The following is a 17,724-nucleotide window of genomic DNA, read 5'->3' on the forward strand; positions in this document are numbered from 1 at the left end:
AGTTACTCAGGCAAAAATTATGTTTGTTCTTATCTTTCATTTCTTTAGTGGGATTTGCTAGGCAATTTTGCGGAAAGCCATTTCGCGGCTCACTTTTGCATGAGAGAAGAGCCACCTCAGATTAATTAAATGAATAAGACAAAATCTGCTTCAAGTGAGCTGCAGAATGGCTCTGAGTGAAATTGCCTAGGTTGAAGTGGGACACAAAATTGTTGTACCTATATTTTCTCAAAACTTGCTCCATTGGAGGAAATTCTTTTTCACAGTGGAGGTAGGAGACATCAATAATTAAAGCAGCTAGGTATCTAGTAGTTCTTTACTCAGCAAGATATTTGGTGGCAGTAGAGATGAGATTGTTCTCAAACGATGGGACAAGAAAGTTTGTTCCCCCAAAAGAAAGGAAGATGAGGGGTCTGTTTTAATCAGGACAAGAATCATTTGTCATAAGGTGGTGGGCCCATTATTGATCATGATTTGAGTATATGGAGATATTGTTTTCTACATTACATCATTTGAATACTTAAAAACTTTTTAGTAGCCACTGAGGTCAAGTGTGGAGTATTAAAATTCTATTAATGGATTAGGTTTGGAGGGGCCTTACTAGCTATATTAAAAGGAAATTAAAATGTCACTGTCTTATCTAATGCCTTTATAAGGGTATGGGTATTCATAAGGTTTTTGATACATAGGTCATATTTCGCAACCATGAAAAATTATCCCATGGAATATTTATTGGCCCAGCTGTGTAAGAGGGGCTAAGAAAGAAGAAGAAGGAGAGAATTGGGTGGGCAGGAGTTGAGATAACATCAAAAATCCCTAAAAACGAATGAAAAGAAAAGACCCATTTAGAATTGGTTGGTTGTTTTCCTGGTTTTTAACAGCCTGAGGAGCGGGTACTTATGGAGGGGAGAGGTTGAGGAGCAAAGAGGTTGAAGGAAACTGCCATATTTGTGGATTTCCAATTACTCAATTATTTCCACAGCATATTTGGAAATCTGATTTTTTTCACTGTCAGTCGCTGATTTGGAAATCCAAGCATTTGATCCGGATCCAAATCACAATGCAAAATGGGCTGCAAATGTGAGAAATCCAAATCAAATCTTCTCGGCATCCAAATGGGAATTTCACCAAAAACAAATCTGGATTTTATTCATTATTTAATATTTTCCCGAAGTTTCAGCCGAAATTTTGTATGGGATAAAATAATAGTTTTTTTTTTTTTTCTCATTGGATTTCGGGTGAAATTTCAGTTTCGGTGACGAGTGAAACACATTCCGAAACCAAAATTTGAAACCATGATATCAACCCCTGATCACTAAACACATATGCCATGTGTACATTGGGTCATGATCATTTTCATTTATGAGGGCAAGATCATCTTGCTACTCAATCTCTTTCTAAATAAAATGCCTAAAATTACATTAGCTAACAAGATGAATGCTCCTGGTCGCCATTCAACAGAACCATGTCCAATGTTTACAGTAAGAATTGGGAGAATGAGCTTAGTAGAATCATTTGCAATTTCTATGGTGTTAATCATAGTTAGCAAAACTTCATTTAAAAAAAAAAAACACGTTTTTAGCTTCGCAGTTTAATACTATATGCTTTAACTTTTTACGGCAAAATATATCTTTTTTAAGAAAAAAACATTTTAAAAGCATTTTAAAAAGGTTTAACGCATTAATCCTGTTTTTTTTACCTAACTTTCCAATTTTACCCTATAATATTTTATAAATGACAAAATTTTAACCATTATTGTTTTCACTTATTTGAATGTTATTTTGAGCCAAAACTGTATTAAGCTCGAATTTTTTCCCATCCTGTTTTTTTGCCTATCACGTTTTGCTCACTATGGCGAAAATGGTCAGGAGAGTGAGCTTAGCATTCTTAAAATAAAAAAAAACAGATACATGGGTTGCTCACTATGGCAGCTCAAATTAAAAGTCTATGGAGAATTCTCAATGTTTCCAACAATCATGGACTGAATGGTTTCGTTGGGGATTTCTAGAGAGACTAGATGCCTCTTATGTGATGTGGAACCGGAGTCAATCGTTCTTCTTTTTTTCTCCTGCTCTTACACTTCATGGGTATGGAGGTCCATTCTATGGAGATTCAATTTCAGAAGGAGACTAAAGCCAACTCTAAATGGAGGAGGATTGGATTAGAAAGACTTTTATGGGAGGTGGTCAAGTGGCAATAGCTATAACGATTGCGTTTGGGGCTACTGTTTTCATGATCTGGTTTGAGTGCAATGGGAGATTGCATGGAAAAATTTCTAATCATAAGACGTACATCCTAAATAGTATCATTATTCTAACTAGATCTAGAACCTTGTATTTGAATCTCAAGGATGAGCCAAATCAAAGAAATGTTAGCACTGCAAAGAACCTGAGACTCCCTCTGTTCAGTAATTCCGAGAAGATTAGCACAATTCAATGTTGAAACCTTGAACTTGATGTGATCCTATGTGGGTTAAGGTTATTATGGGTTGAATCTGATTCAATGGTTGCTGTTAAGGTTATTATGGGGGTATACAACTACCCCTGGAAGAAGATTGGTATGTGGGTTAAGGTTATTATGGGTTGAATCTGATTCAATGGTTGCTGTTATGGTTATTATGGGGGTATACAAACTACCCCTGGAAGAAGATTGGTACTGTTGAAACGAGTAAAAGAACAGATGCCTCTGGCACTGCCTATGCTAGGATGTAACTGCTATTTTGCCTTCTTTTAATAACTCTGGTTGGGTCTGCCTAAGCCCAGTTTGCCCATAAAAAAAAATGTGACTATGTTGAAAGTTACCTAGAAGCTCTATTATTTTATTTCACACTTACATTAAATGACTAATTTTTTTGTGAGGATAATATCCTTAACAACCATATTCTTCCCAATGTAGTAGATAGGCCACATTATCGGGTGATGTAAACCATTCATTTGTTGAGCCCAACGTAGTAGAAAGGTCGTGCCCTGTAAATCTTCTCCATAGGATAATTCGGAGTTAAGATCATCTTATATAGAGAAAATTTTCAGGCCATGGCCTATCTACATTGTGCTCCAACAAATGAATGGTTTACATCACCCAACTATGTGGGCCCTACTTATGATGAAGAGGTTGTTTAATCGGAAGAGCTTTCCACCTCGCAATTGGATTGAGATCAGGTTGAATCCAGTTAGCAAAAGCTCAACCATACTAATCCAAGTTGCACCCCTAATCACATTCCATTGCCTGGAAAATTGCCCACATTCAGGTTAGATTCTGAAAAATTACCCACAAAAACAGCAAATTATAACTCTAATTCCCTACAAGATGATCAGATCAGGACCCTGGATCCACTAGTTTAATGAAAATTAACACAGGCAGACAATGATGACAAGTTTCTTCTGGAAAGCTAATTGCAAAATCTTGACTTGTAAAGGAAATCATTTGGTTTGTTTACAATAGTTTTGTACTTTATATCAATTTAAAATAGGAAGAATAAAAGGGAAAAGAAAAATCTTTATGCCAAAACAAATGTCTGAAAGATCCGTAAATGGCAGCTTAATCCATTCGCCCCTTCAAAGTTGTCTCCTTCACTTCGCTCGGGGTACTGCAGGAAAGGAAGAAAAAAAAAAGTTTACCCATGAACGTAACACACTAAGCCAATTCAAGAATAGTAGCAGTCATAGAAACAGACCTTTAGTTATCATTTGCAAAAGAAGATTAAAAGATTACTATATTCCATTAAATGATGGACTGAAGTTTTGATAAGAAATCCCTTAATCTAATTTGCAGATAGGACATCAAGGCCTCTATGAAAGCCATTAACTATATCAAATAATAAAGATTATTTGCAAATGATCTTATTTAGCTTCAAAACCATTTGCATATAAGATAATATGCAAACAGTATCTAGAGGTAACTAAAGAGGACCTTAAATGTTCATCTGCAAATGCGCATTTTCTGCATATTTTATGACTGATTAACTGCACATACAACTCTAATTCCAGAAATCTGTCAATATTTAACTTAACGAATGGAATATAGGAGCCTAACTAGTACATCAAAAATGGAAGTTAAAAATGGAGAAATGAAGAAAAGGAGGACTTACACAACAAAAACATGTTGAATAATTCCTCTGGTTCCTGAATAACAACATTTTGATAGGAAGGTCTCTTTGGTACAGCAACTAAAAATCAAAGACTAATTGCAAGATATACTACTAGACATGAAAATAAAACCAAGTAAAACAGAGTTGACCCAATATTTTAACCAAGAAAGTCTGAAGATCTATGATTTCAGATAAAATCACATGCATTTAGAATTTCAGATGATTCGGTCCCATTCTGTTATTCAGCATATTGTGTGACTTGGCTTTCAAAAAAAAATCAATAAACTAAAAACGTTTAATTTTCCTCTCTTCAATATTTCAAACAGGGGAAAGAGGGTGCCTTCTGCATTTTCAAATATGGAAAATCAGTATACACCTCTCTTTCTAGAGGTCGAAGTGCAGGTCATGCAATTTGGACCATTCTTAAGTTTCTATGCATGCCATTCTATTTTTTCACCCTTCTATACCTTTGTTTCGATTCACATGTGATTGAGATATGTGTAATATATTTCTCATGGACATGGATGTTGATTTTGGTTGTTTTCTGCTTTGTTTTCATTTTTTTTGCTATTAATATTGTTTTTTAAAGTTTCATTTGTATGAAAATTGAATTTTCTTATGATATGCACTCACTAATGAATTGCTCATTTGGTATTTTGGATTTTTCTGGGTTACATGCAGTGTTTTTTTTTTTTTTTTTTTTCATTAGTTTCTAGGCCATTTCTATTATTTGGATGATTTTCTGGTTCATTCAGTTTTTATCCATTCAACTTTAGATTATGTCTACTCTTGTAAGCTGCCATTCATAAAAATTGTCTACTCTTGTAAGCATGCATATATTTAGGGTTTTCTTACCAGATGTGTAACTATGATGTGTCAGGGTATCGATGGGACTCTCTTGAGTTAGTTTCCTTTCATTCATATTTTCAACTTTTTTCCATTTTTAACGGGTTTTGATCTTATTAACCCCATGTACTTAGGTTACCAAACAATACATTAAGTTTTTTCTTCTTAATTTATTTTTCCTTGCTATTTCTTGTAAGTACTTGGCGCAATGGTAAGGTTGCTCCATTGTGACCTGGTGGTCATGGGTTCGAGTCACAGACACAGCCTCTCTGCAAAGCAGGGGTAAGACTGTGTACATCTAGCCCTCCCCAGACCCCGCAATGGCGGGAGCCTTGTGCACTGGGCCGGCCTATTTCTTGTAAGTAATCATTTAAGATTATTCTTGTAATAGTGCATGTATTATGTGTATAGATTGGGATTGTTCGAGACTATTTTTCTTACATTGTTTGAGAGTCATTGGCTAGGCCAGAAAAACCCATGTATAGTTTATTGTGGATTTTGAAAATTTTCTGAAAATCAGTGGCGATAGTTTGGAATTGAACGCCAAGAACGTATCAACCCAAAACAGACGGGTTCAACCGGATTTTGGCTCGGGTCGGGTCGGGTTGGGTTGGGTTAAGGTTGGCTTTACTTTAATTTCGGGTTGGGTTAGGGTTGAGGCATTGAAAAAATGATCCGAACCCGACCTCCGTCCTCTAATTTTATCTTGATTTTCTTTGGGTTATTGTATTTTTCTGTTTGGCCCAAGGTGAACCCGAACCAACCCGGCTCAACCTGACCTGATTTCGGTGAGATGGGTTGGGTTAGGGTTGAGAGATTTAGAGGCGGGTTGGGTTAGAGTTGGCCTCGACTGATCCAACCCGACCCAAGTCACACCCCTAAATTTTATCACCCAATAGAATGTTTCTTACTCGTGAAAATACCGAATTGTCTGTATATGCGCAAAGACAAACATTACCTAATAAAAAGACCAAAGTAGTTGTGACGGTCTATGATAAGTTTTGAATTAAGTCTCTGGAAGTAGGATCCGAGACACCCCAAATCCCATCCGATAAGAGATTTGAATGGATCATGACTAAGAGTGGATCCATTGACACCCTAAACGTGACGACTCTATTTATAAATTGTTCAAACTAGATGACTGTTTTTGCAAAAACTCAAGAATAAAAAGCTAAGGCCACTGATATTACCTGCTTCAAAGTCTAATAATTATTTTCAAAGTCTAGTTCATGTTTTCATTTACTTGAATGTTATTTAGGACATTATTTTTGGCCAATACTGTATCAAACTCGAATTTTTGCCTGTCTGTTTTTTTTTTTTTTTTTTGCCTATCACGTTTTGCTAACTATGGTGAAAATGTGCAGGAGAGTGAGTTTAGCATTCTTAACCCTTGCGACTAATTTTTTGTGAGGATAGTATCCTTAACAACCATACTCCTAATATGCTACACGCCTACACATGCCAAAATTAGGAGGGTTGGCCTCAAAATAAGCGCCTTATGTCTAGCTAACTTCACTGCTTCTAAGAGCTAAAATAGTGGGGCCGACATTATTGGGTGATCTAAACCATTAATTTGTTGAGCCCGATATAGTAGATAGGCCACATTAACGGGTGATCTAAACCATTCATTTGTTAAGCAGAACGTAGTAGATAGGTCGTTCCCTGTAAATCTTCTCCATAGGGTAATTCGGAGTTAAGTTCAATCTTATATAGAGAAAATTTTCAGGCCATGGCCTATCTACATCGTGCTCCAACAAATTAATGGTATAGATCACCCAACTATGTGGGCACTACTTTTTCTTTTAGAAAAATTGTCAATCGGTGACACAAAAATAACATAATAATGAATAGGTGACACTCTTTTGAATAGGGCTGCAACTCGAGCCGGGTTTTACCCGACCCGCATCGACCCGACCCGAAAATAACCTGGGTCGGGTTCAGGTTTCATGGGTTTCGGGTCGAGCCGGGTTGAGCATTCGAAAGCCCGCATGAATCTCGGGTCGAGCCGGGTTTGAAGGGGCCCGACCCGACCCGACCCGAGTTACATAAGTTATAGTATGTACATTTTTTTCTATTGTTAGTTACAAGTTAAATGTGGAAACCCACGCACCCACTGTTATTGTATGTGAGTGTAATTTCTGCTTCTATGAGTTGATTCAAGCTTTTGATTCAGCATTGTTTGATTGTAATTACAACATTGTTTGATTACGGCATTGTTTGATTCAAGTGTAATGTGAGTGTAATTACATCATTGTTTGATTCAAGTGTAATGTGAGTGTAATTTCTACTTCTATGAGTTGAGTTGCCTTGCCAAATAAGAATTTTCCTTAAAAAATTGCGTCAACGTGAAAAAACCCGACCCGACCCGAGATTTATCATGGGTAGGGCCGGGTTTGAGAATCGTGGGTTTTCTGGAAAAAAACCCGACCCGACCCGAGATATTTCTCGGGTAGGGTTGGGTTCTCCAAAACCTGACCCGCCCGACCCGAGTTGCAGCCCTACTTTTGAAAGCTCGTGAACGGAGGTCAATTTACCTCTTTTTTTTCTAACATGGCCTTTTACATAAATACCCCCGAGACAAAAAAAAAGAAAAAAAAAAAGAAGCCTTGATGTCATATTAATAAATAAAATAAAATAAAAAAACCCTACATAACTGTTTTTTTTACTACATCTTTCCTTCTCTTTCTACCACCCAAAACTCTACATCTCACACATCATCAGGAAGAGAAGAAGGGCTCTTTGATCCGGCCCCACCTGATTGCCACGTGGACTTCCTTCGAAACCTCCCTCCTGAGAAACACCATTAGAGTGATCAGTAAAAGCTTCCATGCAAGAAAACTGATATTTGCACCCATTTCTTTACTTTAAGCTTGTCGTGAACAAACCAATTAGAGAAGTTAAATAAGTGTGCCATTATCAAATTCCCAGCACCTTCTCCATGCATTCACCATTAACATTGGGTCTTGCTACTGTGCACCATCTGTTTACGTAACAACATATAGCCTGACCCATATTCGAACCAGTATAGTTTTGGGTTAGAATCACCACCCCCTTATTTTGGCCATTCCACCCTATTTTGAGCTCTTTCAATGGTTCTTATTACTGATCGGAATTTTGACAGAATGAAAGGAGGGTGGAAAGGAACAAACAATTTTTAAAAAAAAAGAAAAAGAGATTTAAATCAACGGCTGAGATGACTGCCAATCTAACTAGCCGTTGCATTTTAAGATCAACGGCTCAGTTTCTCGGCTCTAGTCAACCTTCCTCCATGCATGGAGGAGATCAAATTACGTTGTTGAGACACAGACATCCAATTTTTTTTCTTTCAAAATGACTAAAATACCCTCGCGTCATTTTTGGTCTTCCAAAGAAGCTGGATAACATTTTTAATTTTTTAATTGTGCAGAGGTGGGCATTTTCGTCATCCAAAAATATAATTATTGTTTCAGTCATTATCGGTGAAATCAGTCTGGCTTACCGAAAAAAGGAGATACCGGAGGGCTAGATCCGGCCGGAGAAGGCGGCGGAGAACCACTCTCCGGCGACGGATTTCCGGCGGCTTTAATAATCATTATACTACGAGTCACCTTAACCCCCTCATCAGATAAATCCTCGCCGTACGATCTCCCGATCCCTCCATCAGTTTCTGCCAAAATCACACGACATGAAAATAGAAGAAGAAGAAAAGAAAAAAAAGGGTCAAGTCAAAGATAACGTACGCCATACCGGCGCATGTTAGCAAACGAGGGATAACTGACCTTTGCCGGAATTTGATCGGGGAGAGAAGGAAGAGTACTTTCTGAGCTTGCTCAGGCCATTTTCCGGCCGAGGTCCGGCCACCGTGTCGTCCCATAGCTTGTCTAGAAGGCCCATAGATTTTGGAGATTTTACGTTACAAGGGGGGCTGAAAATCGGGAAAGAGTTGGTTTTGTGCAGAGAGATTTATAAAGGAATAGTTGCGTTAGATGTCGAGCAAGTCTTGGGCGATTGATGGGATCTGGACCGTTGATAGGTTGCGTAAGAAGTAACGTGGCGGATAGATAAGTGAACACGTAGATGGATAAGAGCGAAATTTCTTAGAGTCAAGATCCCACGTGGCGGGTTTCGGTACGGAAGGGAGCGCGTCACGTGACGAATCCGTTTTTTTATTTTTATGGGAAGATTCCGGAAATACCCCTCTATAATTATCCGGACCTGTTATGGAAATGCCTGTCCGAGATGAGGAATTTACGGCATTACCCGTTTGACAAAATCTAAAGAAGGACAAAAATAAGGCGGCCGTGACCGCATTGTAATACAATGTGGCGTCCCTTCTGTGGGCCTGTTGAATAGTGGGTCCCATCTTTGTTTAATCCGAATCGTCCACTTGGTAGGCCTTGCTTTGGATCCCCTATGCCCCGAAAATCAGTCCAATAATCCAAACCTTATACCCAATAATATTTAAATTTTGTGGTAAAATCAACAGGAGCAATTTGCTTAGCTTTACATCCGTCCCAAGGTATCATTTCCAATACATCTGTGGGGCAGGCTCGTACACATTGAGTACATCCTATACATGACCCCAATAGAAGTTGTTCATGTCGAGGTGACCTATCCAAGGCAAGAAAGAAAGGTTAGCCCTTCTCCGGCCTGGGAAAAGCAGCGAACTCTATAAGCTAGGGCTTTGTTCACCTTTGGACACGAACACGATTCTGTTCTCAGCGGAAACCCTATTAGAGATTGAACGTCGACTTATCTTATTGCCGTTCAATCTAAGACAGCACTGATAGCTTGTAGTGAACAGCCATACCGGACCAGACCGGAATAGGGTTATGTACATTCTTATTATGAGAAGGGGTCATTCGAGCAGTTAAGATTCAACCACACCCAGTGGGCCCTTCTATGGATGGGCGATAAACTAAGACCCTGTTCGTTTCAGATTGTGACCATCGATAACCGATGGTCAGGGCCCCAACCGATTATTGGCCCAACCTCACCATCGGCGGTCACAATCTGAAACGAACAGGGTTTAAGTTGCATTGATCATATGATCATAACCGTTTGATCTATCTGTTCTTATGACAAATACGGATATCATTGAAGGACCCACATGGTCTTGGTCCCATCGCAAACACACCCAATGTGTTAGATAAAGGACTACAAAAATCACAAGTCTAAAGTCGCACTCTTCTCCTACCTTAACCCTATGTCACAAATAATGTTCTCGGGAATTTCTCAGCAAGGGAAAATCTCGGGATACATTAAATTTTTTTATTTTTTCGGGTATAAAATGTAAGAAAAAAAATATAAAACAAAAATATCGGTATAATATCGTGATATTATCACAATATTTTATAATAAAATGAAAATATCCTTATATTTTTTAAAATCTCGGGATTATTTCAGGATTTTGTCGTTTTATCAAAATGCCGCGATAAAAACGCAATATTTTGAAAATATTGGAGATAATTGTGACATAGATTATTTAACCATTGACCGGAGTCGGTAAGCCTACTCCACCCCGCCACTATGGCTCACCCTCACCCTTGCTCCCTTCTTAGAATTTTAACCAAGTACAATGGAGGTGGGACCTATAAGACACTCGGATGGATGGACGGACGGATTTGAAATGGATTTTGCCCATGACACAGGAGTAGGATCCGAAAAACACACCGAATTCATTCTGACCTATACAAGGAATTTGAATGGATCGTGACTAAGACATAGGTGGATCCGATCCGAACTGGATCGTTGACACCCTTATTCAGACAATAAGGCCGTGAGAGTTGATATTGGCAACCACTATTAGAATTGGTATTCTTAAAAGCATTACATAGTGGGCATTTTGGTAATTTTGTGTTACTATCAAATTGCTTAAGGCTGGTGGGGTTTAAAAATTTATAAAGAAAAGTTGGGATTGGTACTGAGAGTATCATTAACATGTGAGATGCATGGAAGTGAGTGGTCAGAATAGGACTCAAGTGGACCTTTGTTCATTATTTTGTAAGTGACAGCACCGGTTTCAGTGCAAACTTTAGTACTAGTCATGGGTTTTACTAATCAAAAAGAGGAGCAGTGGGCCCACCTCACATGGCCTATCTCGACGGTGGAGATGCGAGATCACCGACCCAGATCAAGAAAAGCATTTCCTATGAAAATTCCACAATTTAGAAGAAAATGATACGTCTATAGCTTATTTAGAAAGATAGGTCTATAGCTCATTGTAAACAGAAATCCCTCTAAATACAAATTTAATAGGGTTGGTTCAAGTTATCTTTTTTCTAATGTGAAAAAAAATAAAAATTCGAAACATTTTTCTTTAGGAAATTTTCCAGAACATTCCTACAATCCAAACCAGGCCCTTTGGCTGAAAGAGTTTCATGGCGTCTGCAAGTACTTCTGAAGGAAAAATACTGGCAGCAGAAGTGCACGGGGATCAAACGGTCAGTTGATCCAAACCATAGAGGAGTAATTTGGTAGGGCACATCTGATCGCCCAATATGGCACGGTGGGTACTGCTCTTGATTGATCTGAATTGTCCACTTTATAGGCTTTGCTTTAGATTTCCCTGAAAAAAAAAAAAAAAAAAAAAAAAGAGGAAAAGAAAAACTCTATTCAAAATAGAGTTTATTTTTTCCTATTTTCAACCACTTCAGACCATCTCCTCTTGAATATTACCTACACTTGCAGTTCAGATGATGAGAAGAAATCCCGGCAGCTATATGCGTGTTTTCAGAGCCAGAGATTTACGACCTGGGGGAGATGATAGATTTGTTCGCTTATTTTGGACATTTGGTCCCAGCATACGACATTTTCATCGAACAATCAGGCCTATAATTTTGGTTGATGGGACACATCTGCGAGGGAAGTATCTAGGAATCTTATTGATTGCAATCAGGGTCGATGGTAACAACGGTTTATATCCATTAGCATTTGTGGTTGTTGAGACAGAGAACGAAGATAGTTGGGGTGATTTTTTATGTTGCTGAGGCAGTACGTATTGGCAACGGAGATGAACGTATTCACCATATGCTCAGATCGACAGGAAGGGTTGTTGCAGGCAGTGCCTAATATATTTCCCAACTCTCATCATAGTTATTGCATGCGTCACCTCGCCGCCAATTTACGATCCGAGTTCAAAGATGTTCTACTTGAGAGATTGTTTTGGAAAACCGCACGGACTTTGAGAGAGTGTGAGTTCAGAGAAACAATGGACAAGATTAAGGTGAGGAATGAGCGTGCACACAACTGGATAAGTGACATTGCGAATGAACACTGGGCTAGTTTTTATTTTAAGGGGGATAGGTATGATGTATTGACTACAAATAGATCGGAGTGTTTTAATGTTGTCCTGAAGGATGCAAGAAGATTGCTGATTGCATCATTGGCAGAGCACACTAGACATCAGACTACGGATTTGTAGACACCCCATTTTGACAGGCCCCAAAAGTCCCAAAGTTGGGTCGAAGCTTTGAAGTTAAAATAAATTCCCGAGGAAGCGGACCCCAAGCGAGGAGAGAACCAGAATTTTACTAGCTTATTGTGTATATTTATAGGTACAAATCTCCCAAAAGATTGTCATAACCCCAGGGAATGCGCCCGCAAAATTTCACGGAAATCGAGTGAGAAATGGCAGACAAGACGAGCCAAATTCGTGCGCTCATCAAGAGTGGGTTTTGGTGCGCTTATAGGATATGGGTGTGCCAATATCATTCCCCCAAAACCTACCTATATATATCAAAGAGAGGGGAGAGAAGCCCTAATTTTCTCACCACCATTAGCTGCAACAAGAGAGAGAGCAAAAAAAAAAAAAGAATCCACAGCCACTCTCCACCTTCATCTCCAAATCTCACAACCACCACCCCCACCGCCAGCCCGGATCCGGCAAAGACAAACCCCACCACCGTTGCCATGCCCAAACCCACCTCACTCCCACCTTGAATCCGGCCAGCCTTCTTCCATTCCACCACCTTCTCCCTCATCCCCTAAAAAAAAAAAAGATCGAGAGAGAAACAGAGAAAAAAAAAAAAAAATCTTGCGACATCTCATCTTCTCCGGCAACTTGCCGGATTCCGACCACACCTTCACCTTGTTTTCCTCTTCTTCTTCATCTCCTTTTCTCCACCACCGAACCCCACCCAAACCGCCACCTCTGCAACTCCACCACAACCCACCCAAACCACCCTCCTCCACAGCCGCAACCTCCACCCTCAGCCACCACCTACCAAACCCCACCCAAACCTCCACAGCCGTAACCTCCACCCTCAGCCACCACCTACCAAACCCACCTCCCCCAACACAGCCGCCCATCATCTCCCTACCTCCACCCACAGCCACCGTATCCCAAAACCCATTTCGGAAAAAAAAACCCAAAAAACCCACCACCATCCCTCCGGCCAGCCTCTCCTCCCCCACCTTCTTCTTCTTTCCCTCTCCACACCTCCCAAACCCCAAACCCATTTCCGTCGGAAAACCCCTTTCTCTGCAACCACCTCCTCCTCCCTTCTCAGCTCCACCACCACCATCCTCACCACCACCACCCAACCCTTCGAAAACCCTCCTCTGTCTCCACCTTCATCTCCTCCAAACCCAAAAGAAAAAACCCCATTTTCCCCAACCCCAAAAACCGAAACCCATTCCTCCTATCACCATTTCCGCCACCACCCACCGGCCGGAATCCGACCGAGCCATCCTCTCCACCACCCCCATTTTCTCCTTCTCTTACCACACCACCAAAACCCATCTTCACCACTTTTAACCCATTTCTGCGACCCCAACCCCAAACCCAGCCGAATCCCCTGTAAATCCGACCCACCGGCCATCCTCTCCTCCCTCATCTCCATCGGCCACCGTCACCACCGGTCACCCTCTGCCATTTTCCCAAACCCATTCCAAAAACCCAAATCATTTTTTCTACCTCCCCCACAGCCACCGCACCTCCTCCTCCGATTTTGAGATATTTATCCAAAAGAAAAAGAAAAGAGAGAGAGAGAGAGGGTCAGTGGTTCGTCTTCGTCTGGTCACCAACCGGATTTTCGCTTCGCAACTCATGCCTTCGACATTGCAGGAATTGGTTTTCTGTTAAAGAACTCCGGCAAAGGTGATCCAAGGTCGTTCCTACTCGGTAATCCCTTTCCTTGCACTCTAATTTCATTGGTAAAATGCTTTGATCTCTAGTTTAAAAAAATCGTAAACTCAGCTTGTTTCCTCTGTTCCAAGTGATTTCCTGTCTGGACACTTATAGAACTGTGATACTCTTTGAGGGAAATGCTAATAATGTTAATGTCATTGGTTAATTGCATAGGCAAAGGCAGCAAAAATCTTAATACCCACTTCACATTCTTGATTTCTTGTACTGCCCAAGTTAAATGGTTTTACACGATCTGCTATGTATCTTATGACCAATTGTATTGCTTGTGGACTTTGGAAACAAAATGCGCGAGCTATTAATTCAAGGTATTATCGCAAGGGATGATTTGTTGGCCTCCATCTCCTTATAGCAAGGCTTTCACTTGTATTGTGGTCGGAATCGGAAGGTGCCCTGTTTGGATTTGTCAATTCACAATTTCACTGTTTGGGCTCATTTGGGTTAGCGGAATTCACTTTAGCGTAGGGCATATAGGGGTTTTGGATGTAATACCTTGTTGTAGCTTTTCATCTTGATTTGTGTTCCTCAATGTGAATATTCGAACTATGCAGGCATGGGGTATTTCCTTGGGGTACTCTTTGCATCTCGACATCCTGTCGATTTTGGGAGCGCCTCGTCGGGTCAAGGCTATGACGGAATGTATCTTGAGCCAACCCCTTCCCTTCCTGCCTTAGAGTCTTCGCAGGTTAAGGGATTTCTTCCTCTTTAGAGTCAGTCCTAGAGAGTTTAGGAGTCAGTCCTACCATCCTAGGGTTTAGGTGTCTGTCCTTCCGCCTGTAGAGTTTAGGATTCTGTCCTATCCCTTCATAAGATTTAGGATTCCGTCCTTCCATCTTTCAGAGTCAGTCTTCAGCATAGGAGTCAGTCCTTTAGTCTTTCAGGAGTCAGTCCTGTCATCATAGGGGTTAGGATTCTGTCCATCCCCTCATCAAGTCATGTGATTTTTATCCGCTCCTGCAAGGTATAGGATGCTGTCCAACCCTTGCAGAGTCGTGATTCTGTTCGTTCCCCCCCCCCCCCCCCCCGCAAAGCATAGGATGCTGTCCAACCTTTGCGGGATATCAGGAGTCTATCCTACCCTTATGATGATAGGATTCTGTCCTCTTGAGTCAAAACATCAAAAACATCTGAAAAATCAAAAATCTCAAAAATCTCGAGTCATTAGAGTGTAGTTAGGAAAATCTAGTCCGAACTACGGATGCTTGATCCCTAGCTGAGGGGTACGTAGGCAGCTCAGGCGTGCTGCTGGCATCTTGAGTCCAGTCACCCTTTCTTTTTTACACCATTTCTTTTTTACACTATTTTCACCCTTTCACCATTTTTTTAAATCATCATTTTACAAATATTTCTCATCTTTTCGTCCACCCAAGTTCAGTCAAACCTTTTTAATAAATATTTTCAAGCACTTCAAAATAAAAGCAAAAATGGGCAAGGATGGTGATTGCCAGGTCACTCGGAGCCCTCTTTTCATTCCATTTTCGGTTTTCATCTTGATTTTCCGGTTTTCATCGGTTTTCTGACGTTTTATCGGGTTTTGGGACGGGCGATGACGTAATGGGCCCCTTTACAGGGATTGCCCTCGCTGAGCCCAACGATAGGTCATGACGATCGCGAGACTTTTCCGATCTTCAGCAGATTAGGATTGCCGGGCTTGATTCCTTTTGAATCGCCCTCTGAGCCTATCGTGTGTTCCATCTTCTTTCCCCTGGCATTTTTTTGGTTCTCACATGCCATTGATTTTCTGATTTCTTTCTTTTCTTACACCTTTTAGCTTGTTGTGTGCTTATCTTAGATTTCTCATGCATTCTAGTATGTTTGTTCTTCTAGCGTGCGATCAATTGCCATTTTCTTAGTCTTATCTCTTGCATAGGCTTGCATGCTAATGTGTTTACTTTACTGCTTTGATTGCTTAGCTATAGCGTTTATTCATTCGTCTTAGCTTGATTATCTGTCTAAACTTAGATATTTGCTTTCCTTATCTCATTATATCTGTCATTATCTGCTTAGCTGTAGCTATGCATGCGATTGTTTATTGCTTTCTTAGATGTGATGAGTTAGGATTAGATGCGATGAGTTAGGATTTGGATGTTCACTTTCTTTGCCCATCCCCGGGTCATGCATGCTTAGATAGACGTTTTCTCGGGGATGATTGTTCTCATTTCACATGATTTTTGCCCAAAACTCTTCAAAGTTAATAATAAATGGCATAAGAGACCAGGTGCTTGCACTTGGGCGAATTGAGGGCGCCTAACCCCTTCCCCATTCGTCATCAGGCACGGACCTTTTGTATCTCTGGTTATCTGTTGCGACGGAGCACAGCATGGGATCCAGGGCCTACTTCCTTGGATGGCGACTCTTTCTTTGTTTAAGGTGCGTCTCGAATCCGGGCTGGTCCCCGAATCGAGAGGTATCTCACTTTACATCGCCGCTCATGCTGTGAGGGGCACTCTTTCGAGAGTTCCTTGGCGGAGCTCTCCTTCACGTGGATGATCTTGAGACTCGCGTGGGGGCACGTCCCCCCGCCTCTCTCGGATCGGGGTCCACAGGATTTCATTCAAAAGCGTCAGAAATTGGGTCATAGTTGGCAAACAAAGTTGACTCATTACGCAGAAGAACATATGACATTAGCGAGGGAAGAGAGCCGCCAGTATACAGCTTATCGAGTTGGGGTTCATGAACATAAAGTACGGTCCCTTGAACATACAGATGGCGTAAACTTGCAACTTCGCACGTGCAGTTGTCGTGCATTCCAAACATTTGGACTCCCGTGTGGACATGCCATGGCAGCCATTGGCATAACAGAATTTGATGCGTACGATTACTCCGAGAAATGGTTTCATGCAGAGAGATATTGGGATACGTACGCTGAAGTTTTGCACCCGACGCTAGACAGGACCCAATGGGAATTAAATCCCGAATCCTTGATGACAATATTACCGTCGATTGCAAAGCGACCACCGGGAAGGCCGCGTACAAGAAGAACCGATCGCAAATTGAAAGGAGGATTACATTACAAATGCACCCGATGTCAACAACTTGGCCACAATAGAAGAAGTTGCAAACCACCCGTGGTAAGACAACAAGTTGACCAAACTGCTATTGGGCCTTCTGTACCCATACTCAGTAGGTCGGGTGTACCTTGCCAAGCTCCCTTCTTCGTGTAAGGGTGTAATTGAATTTTTTGAATGTACTCAGATATTGTGATAACTTCTTTTTGTTTTTTTGTAAAGAGTGGTTGTAATTGGAACATCAATACATAAACAATTTTTTTGGATATAGACATGCTATTTGTTCTCTATTTAGTTGTCACTCTCCTACGTCTACACCATGAAAAGGGACTTATTAATAGTCGGAATTGAGTTACCAGCACAAACAATAAGATTATCAACTAATTCCCTAGGTTGATAAAGCTACTGGATGTTGGAATTCAGGTTATCAACTCCTTCAAAATAGGTCATCAACCAATCGGAAGTGAGCTTACCAACATACGAAATGGGATCGTCAACCCATTCCCTTGGTTGATAAAGGTACTTGAATGTTGGAATTCAGATTATCAACTACCCCAAAATAGGTCATCAACCAACCGGAAGTGTGACGTTATCAACATACAAAATGGGATCATCAACCCATTCCCTTGGTTGATAAAGCTACTGGAATTCAAAAT

At 40.6% G+C, this 17,724-nt stretch overlaps 1 protein-coding gene across 1 annotated transcript; it reads right to left on the reverse strand.

The window, feature by feature from the left end:
- Positions 1–7,543: 7,543 nt before the first annotated feature.
- LOC143883917 (dormancy-associated protein homolog 3-like) lies at positions 7,544–8,866 on the reverse strand. Its single transcript, XM_077387239.1, has 3 exons — positions 8,692–8,866; positions 8,412–8,579; positions 7,544–7,723 (listed from the first exon to the last, which is right to left on the reverse strand). Exons 1-3 carry the CDS (start codon positions 8,804–8,806, stop codon positions 7,641–7,643), a joined length of 366 nt encoding a protein of 121 aa, XP_077243354.1. The 5' UTR covers positions 8,807–8,866; the 3' UTR covers positions 7,544–7,640.
- Positions 8,867–17,724: the final 8,858 nt, after the last annotated feature.

The sequence above is a fragment of the Tasmannia lanceolata genome, unplaced genomic scaffold (genome assembly GCF_043159265.1).
Source record: "Tasmannia lanceolata isolate RefF3 unplaced genomic scaffold, GAP_Taslan_0.1 ptg000002l, whole genome shotgun sequence".
In the NCBI taxonomy this organism is placed as follows: Eukaryota; Viridiplantae; Streptophyta; class Magnoliopsida; order Canellales; family Winteraceae; genus Tasmannia; species Tasmannia lanceolata.

Excerpts from the sequence above, each read along its gene's own strand:
- LOC143883917 (XM_077387239.1), bottom strand. The coding sequence starts at position 8,806 with ATGGGCCTTCTAGACAAGCTATGGGACGACACGGTGGCCGGACCTCGG. Across the intron at positions 8,580-8,691 it reads CCGATCAAATTCCGGCAAAG|AAACTGATGGAGGGATCGGG; the intron begins GTCAGTTATCCC and ends TGATTTTGGCAG. Across the intron at positions 7,724-8,411 it reads TCCGGTATCTCCTTTTTTCG|GAGGGAGGTTTCGAAGGAAG; the intron begins GTAAGCCAGACT and ends GGTGTTTCTCAG.